Below are 10,481 nucleotides of genomic sequence, written 5' to 3'. Positions count from 1 at the left end.
AGTACAAGTTCCTCTCATGGACATTCCCAGCAGTAATGGTGTCAGCCCTACCCGGACACCCTGTCCTTTTGAATGTGTTGCTTGGAGTCTCCTTGCTTGTATTTGTTTGAGGAGTTTTGTGCTGAGTTTCCCAAACACAATTGGTCTTTGGTGTGCTTTGCCAAGTTTGGGGCTAGTCCTATGCTGACTTCATAAAGTGAATGTGGAAATGTTCCTCCTCGCTCTACACTGTGGCAGCTTAACTGGCAAGAGAGGCCTCTGATCCTGACGGCAGGACACACCTCGCCTGGGAAACTTTCCAGAAGGGCATTTGAGGTAGGCCAGTGTTCTGCCACGTTCTCAGTTTTTTTTTGTGATCACTGACATGTCTAGACCTTTGCTCTTTCTTGGACCCGTTTGTCATTTATACTTAAGCTTGCCAGATTTAGCAAATAAAAATAAAGCCTGCCCAATTAAATCTGAATTTCAGGTAAGTGGCAATGTTTTTAGTATGTGTTAAGTATCGCAATTCTACTTATATCGTCCTAGAAAGTAATTTATTTTGTCAAGTTTCCAAATTTATTTTTATTAAAATGAGTAATCTTTTCTAGTACTTCTAACTTCCTCTATAGCTTAGGTTATTTCCCCGTTCTCATTTCTTTTCTGTGTGTATTTACACGTCCTTCATTTTTACTAATTGGCTAGCTAATAGCTTATGTATCTTTTTCAAACATCTGTTCTTCTGACTTCAAATTTATCAATTTCTGCTTCAGTTGTTACTAAACTCTTCCTCTTGCCTTCCTTACCGTTCTGATTGTTCTTTTACTAACTTCGTATGTTAGATACTTTATTTGTTTTGATTATTATTAATGTAACTATTTAAGGCAATATATTTTCCTCTGAGCCCTGCTTTAGCCATATTCTGTGGGGGCTGATCTGTATTGATGTGAATGTTATTTTGAAGATACTGCTTTGATTTCCTCTGTGTAACAAGGTGTTTAAAGAGGCTGTAAGAGTCGCTAACTGGGCTGGGAATGCATCTTGGTTGGCATTGCTTGTGGTCCAGGAGGGATGTGGGCAGGGGCCCGGCAAGTAACCTAGGGTGGGATGAGCAGGGAGCGAGAGGAATGGGCTTCCTCCAGGGGCCCCCAGGAGCCAAGGAGGGCTCTGTGTGGCCTCATGGCAGGATCAGGTATGCATTTTCCAAGGCTCATCACTGTCACGAGTAGGGCGTGGATCGAGGCTGTCGCAGCGGCAAGGAGGCAGAAAGGGACAAAGAGGTGGAACCAAGGCCAAGCCACGCAGATGGAGGGAGAGGACTGGGTGACTATCATGGAGCGGGGAGAGGGGGGCACCGGAGAACTTCCGGCTGCCTCAGAGCTGGCTTCTGCTTGGGCGTGTTGAGTCCGAGGTGCCTGTGGATCCCAGGTGCTCTGGAGGTGGGAGGTGGGTGGGTGGGTGGGTGAGTAGGTATGTGAGTCTGACGGTCCAGAAACCTGGGCTAGAGCCTGGGCGGGGACCCATCAGCTCACAAGTGCTAACTGAGGCTCCAGGGGGTGGTGAGGGTCCCAGGGATGGCAGAGGGTGAGTCAGGAGTGTAGGGACACCGTTATGCTCTGGGGATGCAGCTGGGAGGCACTGCGGCGAGGGTGTCTGTTGTCTGAAGGCCCTCAGTGTGTAGTACTCTGTCCCAGCAGGCACAGGAGCAACACCCAACCCGTCCTGTGCGGCTGAACTCCAGGCAGAATGGGAGGTGATGGATCTGTAGTGGCGCCCTTCCAGGCGGAGGTACACCCCTGTGGGATGTTTGGGGTGAAACAGGAACTCCCAGTGCTCCCAGGACTCGGCATGGGGCAGGATCCCCCCAGGGAGGGCGGCGCACCCAGGAGCTGGCAAAGCCATCCACGGTGGCTGGGGGCTCGTGGGTCTCAATCGGGGGTGGTTTGGTGACTGGCTGTGGGGGTGGGATGACGCTGCACCTAGCAAGGGGAGGCCAGGGATGCTGCTCCACCGCCTACAGTGCATGGACAGCGCCCCCGCGAAGAATGACTCACCCAAAACGTCAACAGTGCTGAGGGTGAGAACATGTTGGAGTTGGGGGCTGGGGGGGGCTTAGGTCTCGCTTCATCCAGCCTTTTCCTGGCACGGAGGACAAGCTCCAGGACGGGCCTGGGCCAAGGGCCCCCAGGAGCCAGGGACAGGTGCCCCCAGGCCACACCCCTGCCTTCCTCCCAGTGGGTGGGTCCAGGCAGCCATGTGCAGAGCCCCAGCAAGTGTCCAGGGGTGGCCTGGAGAAGGCCCAGCCCGTGTCTGGTTTCCCCGGCTCCGTGGTGGTGTGTGTGGAGGGCTGCAGCTCACTGCACGTGCTTTCTGAAGGTCTCCTCCCCACCTCAGCCCTGAATCAGGCGTGGTGCAGCCTCTTCTTTAATCTTGGACTGGAAGATACACAGCTGGGGAATGGGGCTTTGGGGAGCGGGGGCACAGTCCTGGGTGAGAGGCCTGGGGAGGTTGGAGGGGTCAGGGCAGGGCCACAGGGGCTCTGGGAGGGGTGGGCTCGGCCCCCACAGCCGTCCATCTGCTGGGCTGTCCCCACCTCTTGAAGCCCCAGGCTGACCGTCCTGCCAAGGGGTTCAGATTCTGCTGGAGCACTCGGTCCCATGGACCAGGCCAGCCTGGACGTGTGCTGGGCGGGATCCCAGTGGGGAGGGAGCAACCTCTTTAGTAGCCTGAGGGCTCCCCACCCTTCCTGGGGTCCGCTGCGGCGTACACGCAGGCCCCGTCCTGGGACACGGCCTGGACCACGTTCAGGAAAATGGGCCTCTCGGTCTGGTTCTGGCCCCGGTACTGGAGCCCCTTCTTCACCTCCTGGAGAGGAGAGAAGGCTGGTCATGGAGGGGCTGGGACCCGGGCAGGGAGCTGAGGACCCTGGCCGAGGAGGCAGGACTGGTAGGGGCGGTCTGGGAGAGGACAGAGGGCCGCTGGACGCAGCCTTGTCTGCAGGCATGGAGTCTACGGCCTCCCACTCCAAAGGCCCCAGAGGAGAAGCCTGGGCTCCAGGGGATATGACAAGAGGACATCGCCCAGACTAGAAGGAAGCTGAGATGCAGGTTCACTTCTGTCCTGGATCAAGGACACCAGGGGCCTCAACGTGACAACCAAGGAGTCCAAGGGCTTCTGTGGAGAAGGTAGCTTTCAACGTTTTGAGGACCTTGAAAGCAAAGTCTTCTAGAAGGCAGAGCTTGGGCCCTTTGGAGTCCCAGGTCACCCATACACAAGAAGGGCCCAACTCAACATCTGGCTCCTGCCCTGGACAGGAGGAATGGCCCTGGTGCCAGCATTGTTGGCAGCTTAGGATCTGCCATCTCAACACCAGCATGAGAAGACGGGGGTCCCAGACTCTCCAGGGCCCCGCTGGTGGAGGAGTCAGCTGGAGGCTTCTGAACACCCATGAGTCCAAGGACATGGACCCCAGGCCACAGGCACCAGCGGTCCCCAAGGGTGAGGCACTCCGAGCACGGGCTGTAAAGGCTCAGGTCTGAGACGGTGAGTGTGTGGAATTGGAGGGCATCAGGGCCCAGGTGTTGGTGTCTGAGGGCCTGAGTACCTTGCCTTGGGGCCTGGTCCCCACACTTGCCAGTCTGTGACTCTTCACAGAGATCCTGGCATGTGGAGACCTGTGTTACTTGGGCCCCACATTCCCACTTAAGGCCAAGGACCCCCGCCCACCAGGGCCCTCAGTTCCAGGTGCCCTGCTGTCCCCAGGACCAGGGCCTCCAGAACCTGAGCCACGGGTACGGCGAGGTCTCCAGGCGCTATGGCCTTGGGTGTATCTCTGCCTGACGTGCTAATTACCTAGTGTCCTTAGGTTGGAAGGCCCAGCTCCTCACAGCCACAGCAGGACCTGTGGTCCTCGGAGACTATTCTTTAGGGTCATAGTGGCCGAACTCCAAGGCCCTGAGGAACAAGGACCCTCCTGGCCTCAGGCCTGGGCCTTGGCTCTCAGGGCCCTTGGAGACTCAGGGTCTCCAGGGCCTCACGTGTTCTCCATGGGAGGCCCTGAGCTGTGTGGCCAACACTCTGACCTTCCAGGGAGCTGAGGGCTGTGGGCTCTGGATTCCAGGCTGTCAGGTCCAGATTCTCAGAGGTGAGGTCCTTGGAGAATGGTGTTCACAGAGTAAAGACCTTCAGTCAAGGTCAAGGAGAAGGGCCTAAGAGGATGAGTCCTGGGAGAGCATCAAGTCCTCCTGCCACGGGGAGGACCCTGCACAGGGAGGGAGGGAGGGAGGCTGGGAGGGAGGGCCTCGCACTCTGAGAGTTTGGGCCTGACAGGCTGAGGTCCTTAGTCTCCAGGCCCAAAGACCAAGGTTCTCAGGACTACACACCCCCTTGGACTCAAGGCCCCTCACTCTGTGGTCCTCAGAATTCCAACGGCCCTGGGAGGTGGCCTTGAGACCAGAGAAGCTCATAACAGGAAAGGCAGCTTTGATGACCTTGAACCCCAGCTGCTTGAATGGACCCTGGGCATGAAGTTTGGAGCCTTGAAAAGCTGTTAGTCCTTTAAAGTGGGCCCTAGTGAGGGCATCTGCCAGCCCAGAGACCTTCCAAGGAGGCCAGCCATCTGCCCAGGCGGAGGGGAGGGGCTGGGAGTCCCACAAGAGAATTCAGCTCCTGGGCCTGCTTGTGTGGGGAACCAAGAACCCAGTGCCCTGGAGGGAAATCCCTCTGCAGACTCCCAGGAATAATAGACTCCTTTAGAAATAAACCTGCAGATAAAAGCTGCAGATCACCATGAGGGAGAGTCTGAGAGGCCTCAGCTGGGGAAAGTAGCTTCCGGAGAGAATGGCCCAGAAAGAGCAGGGACCAAGGTGCAGGGGAGCTCGTTCTGGGAGTCATGTGAACAACACCCTGTCCCCTGCTGTGGAGACCAGCCGCCTGTTGCCTCCCCCATGGAGCTTCTCAACTCCTGGTGGCCCCCAAAGCCAAAGTGCACTGGGCACACTCAAAAGCTGAGGCCCCACCAGGGGCTCTGAAGGCAAGCACTGAGGTGTCTGCCGAGCGGTGGCTTGGCCCACGGCCTCACCTGGCTGAAGCTGGGCTCGTACTCTACCCGGCCCTTGCTGTCCACGTGCAGGATGGGGGCTGCAATGGCAGCTTGCAGGTCAAGGCCCAGCCACAGCTTGTTCATGATGGCCTGGTGGGGGAGAGAAGGATGCAGGCAGGGAGGGAGGGAGGGGCACCAGCCACCCTCCCCAACCCCTCCCAGGACATCAGGACAACAGGGCCGCCCAGCGAGGGCACATTCCATCCAGGAGCCCCCAGACTCACCTGGGCCACAGCAGAGATGATGAGCTCCCCGCCAGCCCCGCCGATCACCAGCTTCGACCTCTGGGCTGCGTTGACTAAGATGGAGGGGACCATGGATGACGGGGGCCGCTCGCCTGGAACTGGAGGCCGGACGGGTATCAGTATAGCCTCGCTTCTGAGCCAGCGCCCCCCGGGGCCACCCCCTCCATCCCTGTCTCTGTGCTGGGCCTGCCCAGCCTTCCTGCCTTCCCTCCTCTCGCCTGGGGGCACTGTGCTTACCGGGAGGTGGGGTGACTCCGGAGCCCCGCAGGTGCCTCCAGCACAGGTCCAGGAGCTCGTTGTTGAGGAGGATGCCGGTGCGCGGTGAGTACACCATGGCTCCAAAGCTGTGGACAGAGGCAGAGCTGGGCGCGGGCCGTGGGCTCCCGACACATGGGCTGCGCCCCAGCCCTCCAGAAGCCCCTCGTTTTAGCAGCTGCCCTCCAGCATCCTGGAACTGCTCTTCCCTCCCTGGCCCTGCCCCCAAAAATCCACCCTGTCCCCCACCACGGTATCCTCCTGGTTGTAAGGCCCGTTCTCATCCTGGCTCAGGGCCACCCCATCAGGAGCCTTTTTGGCCAGAGGTGTCAGGGTGTAGGACGCTTTTGACACAGGAGAGGGGAAAACAAGGTACCACTCGATGGACACAGCCAGGGAGGTGCTGGGAGGCCAGGCTGGGGGTGGAGGGCTGAGGTCTAGGGAATGGAGTGGGGCCTGCCCACCTGCCCCCGGCCCCACATACGGCGTATTGATGGTGCTGGTGGCAGACACAGCGCTGCCATCCTCCCCCAGCACGGACACGTGGGCCGTGCCCATCCTGTGGCTCCAGGTGCCCGCCAGGCTGTAGTGGCTGAGCTGGTGGTCACCCCGGGTGTCGATCTGCTGGTGGATGTGCTGGGCCAGAGCCTCCCCCAGCAGGTCCTGGGAGGCGTTCTGGGGTGGGCAGACAGGTGACGGGGTCAGTGAGAGGCCAGGTGGGGTCACAGAGCAGAAGGTCCCCTAAGGGTGTCAGAGACGCAGCGCCACCACTGCCCTCCCGTACCTGCCCCTCCAGGGCTCCCTTCAGTCCCCAGACTGCTGCACCCTCCCTGCTCTGGGCCACTGCCAGGCCATCCTGTTCTAGAACCAACCATGTACACATCCCTCCAGCCTCACCCGCCAGGCTCTCAGGGTCTGTGGACGGAGCACCCGTTGGCCTGACCCTCCCTTCATGCTGAGCCCTGGGGCAGGGAAGGGGGCTCTCCACCAGCTCAGGGCACCTCACCTGGACCTCCGGGTGGCTTCGAGGGTCCCATAGCCGCCACCTCTGCCCCCTAGCAAACTTGAGCGTCTCCACGAGGTGATGGTACAAGTTCACCCTCCCCTCGGGGCTGGCCACCGACTCCGCGGAAAAGTTGAACCCTGGGGAGGGGATGGGCGCAGGTGGGGGTCATCCTGTATAGTGGGTTGAGAAAGATTTGTCCATGTCCTAATTCCCAGAACCTGTGAATACTACCTTATATGGAAAAAGAGTGAATATTACCTTGTATGGCAAATGTGTGATTAAATTAAGGATCTTGAGAGGAGCGGATTATCCTGGATTATCCGGGTGGGCGCTAAATGTAATCACATATATCCTTATAAAACAGACACAGAGAAGAGGGAGGCCGTGTGACCACGGAGGCTGAAATTGCAGGGATGCAGCCACAAGCCTAGGAATGCCGGCAGCCGCCAGAAGCTGGAAGAGGTAAAGAACAGATTCTCCCCCAGGTCCCCCGGAAGGAATGTGGCCCTGCAGCCACCCTGATTTTGAACTTCTGGGCTCCAGAACTATGAGAGAATAAATTTCTGTTGTCTGAGCCACCAGGTTTTGGTAATTTGTGATACTTTGTTACGGCAGCCACAGGCAGCATCAGGCAGCCCCAGCTCTGGGCACTGCCAGGATGCCCCCCGCACCCCGCAACCCCCTTGCAGGCTGCAAAAGGCTGGGCCTCAGGCCTAGCTGCACACACTGGACCGGCAGCTCACCACCTGCAGAGCCACTGCACCTGTGCCCTACGCCGGGGTCACCTGGGGGCACTTAGTGGGTAGATGATGGCAGACCCTTCAGCAGAGACCAGGCATGGGCCACACCGGAGGCCAGCTCTAGAACACACCGTCCTGGCCCACTCCTCAGCCCCGTCTTCAGTATCTGAGGAGGGGGCTGAGCTGGAGGAGGCAGTGGCTACCCAGAGCCTGGCTGGGCCTGGAATTCAGTTCACGGGCGCCGGACCCCTGGGCCCTTGGGGGCCTCACCTTTGAGCACATTGAGGACAAAGCTGAGAATCGCGCCCCCTGCAGGCGGTGGCGGTGAGTACAGGGTGTAGTTCCCCAAGGGCACCTCCAGGGCGTCCACCACCTCAGGCTGGAATGATGCCAGGTCCTGCAGGGTCAGCCGGCTCCCTGGGGTGAGACAGAGGATTCCATGTACAGACGGGGAAACGAGGTGCAGAGTGTCAGCCAGGGACCTTGGTTCACACAGTGGGGGGCCCCCCTCGTTCCCCAGCCTTCCAGGCCCAGAGGGGTGGTGCTGGGCCTGTGGGCAGTGGCCTCAGGGCTGGGGGATGGGTGGACAGAGGCCAGGGACGGGCAGGTTGGAGGGGAGAGTGGGAGAAGGTGGGGGAGGCAAGCTGGCCTCTGAGAGACTGAGGGTGGCCAACTCCAGGCCCAGGAGCACCCCTGCAGCCACCGATAGCTCCCGTCTCGTGGCCCTAACCCTCGGGGCCCTGCTCCTCGGGGGCTTTGACTGCAAGGTCCCTGAGACCAGCAGTGGGCAGGACTGGGGCAACGGCCTCTCCGAGCCCTGGAAGCAGCTGGCCCCCTCTCAGGGCAAAGGGAGGGGAGGGGAGGAGAGGACCGGATGCACCCTCCGCCCTGGCGCCCAGACCCCTCTTTCTCTGGTGGAACGGGGCTGTGGGGCCTCACGTGCTGACCTTCTTTGGCAACGTCCTCCAGCAACATCCGGCCCAGCCTCCCCGTGTAGAGGGCCTCTGCGCCTTCCGCAGCCACGGTCTCCAGGGTGGCGGCCAGCGCGGGCCACGGGAGTGGGTCGTGAAGACTCAGGGGTTCTGTCCCATTGAAGAAGAGCTGCCTGGGGAGTGGGGGGTGGCCCCAGGGTGAGGCCACGTCCTGGAGGGCAGCCACACTTCTGCAAGGACCCTACAGGGAGGGAGTCCTGGTCCGGAGTCCTGAGGGGCTGTGGTGGTCATGGGGGCAGATTCTCCAGGATTGGGTGGGGCTGACACCCTCATGTCTCTCATCACCCAGGCCCAGGGAGGACATGCCCCCGCCCCCGCCAAGCCAGCGTCCACCCAGGGCCTGACACCTGGCACTCCTCCTGGTCAGTGGGCTGCCCGGGTGGGCGAGTGGGGTGGCCAAAGCCCTCCCGCCAGCCCAGAGAGAGTCGGGGGGGGGCAGGGCCCAAATCTGCGCCCTGGGAGCCCCATCACTTTGCCATAAACTCTATCTGGCCTGAGCCCTCTGATGAGGTTCTGCCACGTGGAACCGGAGGTCTCTGAGCTGAGACAGTGACATACTGGCCATCCAGGGCCCTGGCCCCCAGAAGGTTGATCTGCTGGCTGGAGGAGGAGCTGAGGAGGGGGCCTGGGCCCCCATCAGAGCTCACCTCAGGGACGATGCGTGCAGGGAAGGGCGCAGGTAGCTGCTGTGCAGGAAGTGGCTGAGGATGCGGGGCACGCGGAGGCCCCCCCGGAGCAGCGCGATGGTGGGCCCGAAGAGCTGCGCCCAGGGCAGGCGGCCGTGGCGGTGGTGGGCTTCAGCATAGCCGCGGAGCTCCCCGGGCACCCCAATCCACTGGGCACCTGCACGGCACGGGTGTCATGCCCCTGCCCCTGGGCCGCCCCCCTTGGCCCCCGGGGGCTCTCCATCACTCCACACTTGGCTGCCTGGCCCCCCAGTCGTGGCAGCCAGAGCGAGCCTCTGGAGCCCACCTGGGACCACGGCCCTCCCCCCTCACACCCCCGTGCCTCCCCACTGCCCTCTGCACAAAGTCCGTGGCCAGGCCTGTGGGGCCCAGAAAAACTGGCCCCATCCCCGCCCACCACCCCCAGCCCCCCAACCCGTCTCCACTGAACCCTCCGGGCCTTCGGCTGAGGTGGGCCCTCTGCTTGGATCGTCCCTCCCAACTCAGAGAGCCCTCCCCCGGGAAAACCCGGGGAGTCAGGACCTCCGCAGGGGCTCCCCATCCCCAGCTGCCACCCCTCAGTGCCAGGGTGGTTCAGCCGTCCATGAGGGGCACTGCCCCTTCAGGGTGGGGGGTTCTGGTCAGCCCCAGTGGTCTGGTGGGGTGGGAGCGGGTGGCCCCTCTAGGGCCTCACCTGTGCCCAGAGGCTGGGCCTGCTTGCACTGGTCCAGCAGACCTGGGACGTGGCTGGCGGGTACCGTCTCCCTGGCGTTGATGACCTCCACCTTCCCTGGAGTTGGGCAGGGCGTGTGGGGTGTCAGGGGCACCCCGGTGGCTGCCAGGCCTCACTGCACATCAACAGTCCCCCTCAGACAGCCCCGGCCCTGCTCTAGGCCTCAGTTTCTCTCTCTGTACCATGAACTGGCCTCTGTACTAACACTTGGTTTAGGCTTTGCAGAGGTTGAGGGGCACCAAGAGACCCAGGAAGGGGCGTGGGTAGACAGGGCAGGTTGGCCATACACTCAGGTGGTCTAAAAGCACCTCACTGTTAGCACCTGTGGACGAGCCCATCCTCCCCACGGGGGTCCCGTATGGACTCACCTGTGGATGCATTGTAGATAGTGAAGATGACCCCTCCACCCAGGCCCATGCTCTGGGGGTTGACAACCCCGGTGCAGACCAGAGCTGCGATGGTGGCATCCACGGGTGAGCCGTGCTGCTGGAGGATGGCTCTAGGGAACATGTCACAGAGTAAGTGGCCGGGCTCCCCTGCCCTGGCCTCCTGACCTGGGCTGCTCTGCTAGCATTCACTGGGGAATGGGGACACGTGGGTGGCCTGTCTGCTGCCACTAACCTGCCACCAAACCACAGGTTAGTTTGGAGACCACACCGGGCTGCCCCTTAAGTCCAGCCACTCACAGGTGTACAGCACTCTACAGATGGCAAATTGTGATGCCATTTACACCGCCCCTGGCTGTATATAAGGTGCTTCTCAGTT

The 10,481-nt window shown here is 60.8% G+C and overlaps 1 protein-coding gene across 8 annotated transcripts in view; it reads right to left on the bottom strand.

The window, feature by feature from the left end:
• Positions 1–2,387: 2,387 nt before the first annotated feature.
• Positions 2,388–10,481, bottom strand: part of GGT5 (gamma-glutamyltransferase 5) — a 29,026-nt gene continuing 20,932 nt past the window's right edge. For all 8 annotated transcript variants that reach the window (XM_082641263.1, XM_082641265.1, XM_082641267.1 and 5 more), the window contains 11 exons: positions 10,085–10,215; positions 9,678–9,773; positions 8,966–9,161; positions 8,274–8,431; positions 7,597–7,743; positions 6,587–6,723; positions 6,065–6,255; positions 5,563–5,669; positions 5,305–5,423; positions 5,060–5,170; positions 2,388–2,844 (listed from right to left, as the gene is read on the bottom strand). In XM_082641263.1, the coding sequence (XP_082497389.1) occupies positions 2,698–2,844; positions 5,060–5,170; positions 5,305–5,423; positions 5,563–5,669; positions 6,065–6,255; positions 6,587–6,723; positions 7,597–7,743; positions 8,274–8,431; positions 8,966–9,161; positions 9,678–9,773; positions 10,085–10,215 (1,540 nt within the window). In that variant the 3' untranslated portion in view covers positions 2,388–2,697. The remainder of the gene's footprint in view (positions 2,845–5,059; positions 5,171–5,304; positions 5,424–5,562; positions 5,670–6,064; positions 6,256–6,586; positions 6,724–7,596; positions 7,744–8,273; positions 8,432–8,965; positions 9,162–9,677; positions 9,774–10,084; positions 10,216–10,481) is intronic.

Source organism: Mesoplodon mirus (assembly GCF_964341445.2).
Source record: "Mesoplodon mirus genome assembly, chromosome: 13".
NCBI classification, from domain to species: domain Eukaryota; kingdom Metazoa; phylum Chordata; class Mammalia; order Artiodactyla; family Ziphiidae; genus Mesoplodon; species Mesoplodon mirus.
This window is presented reverse-complemented; position numbering and strand designations above follow the sequence as displayed.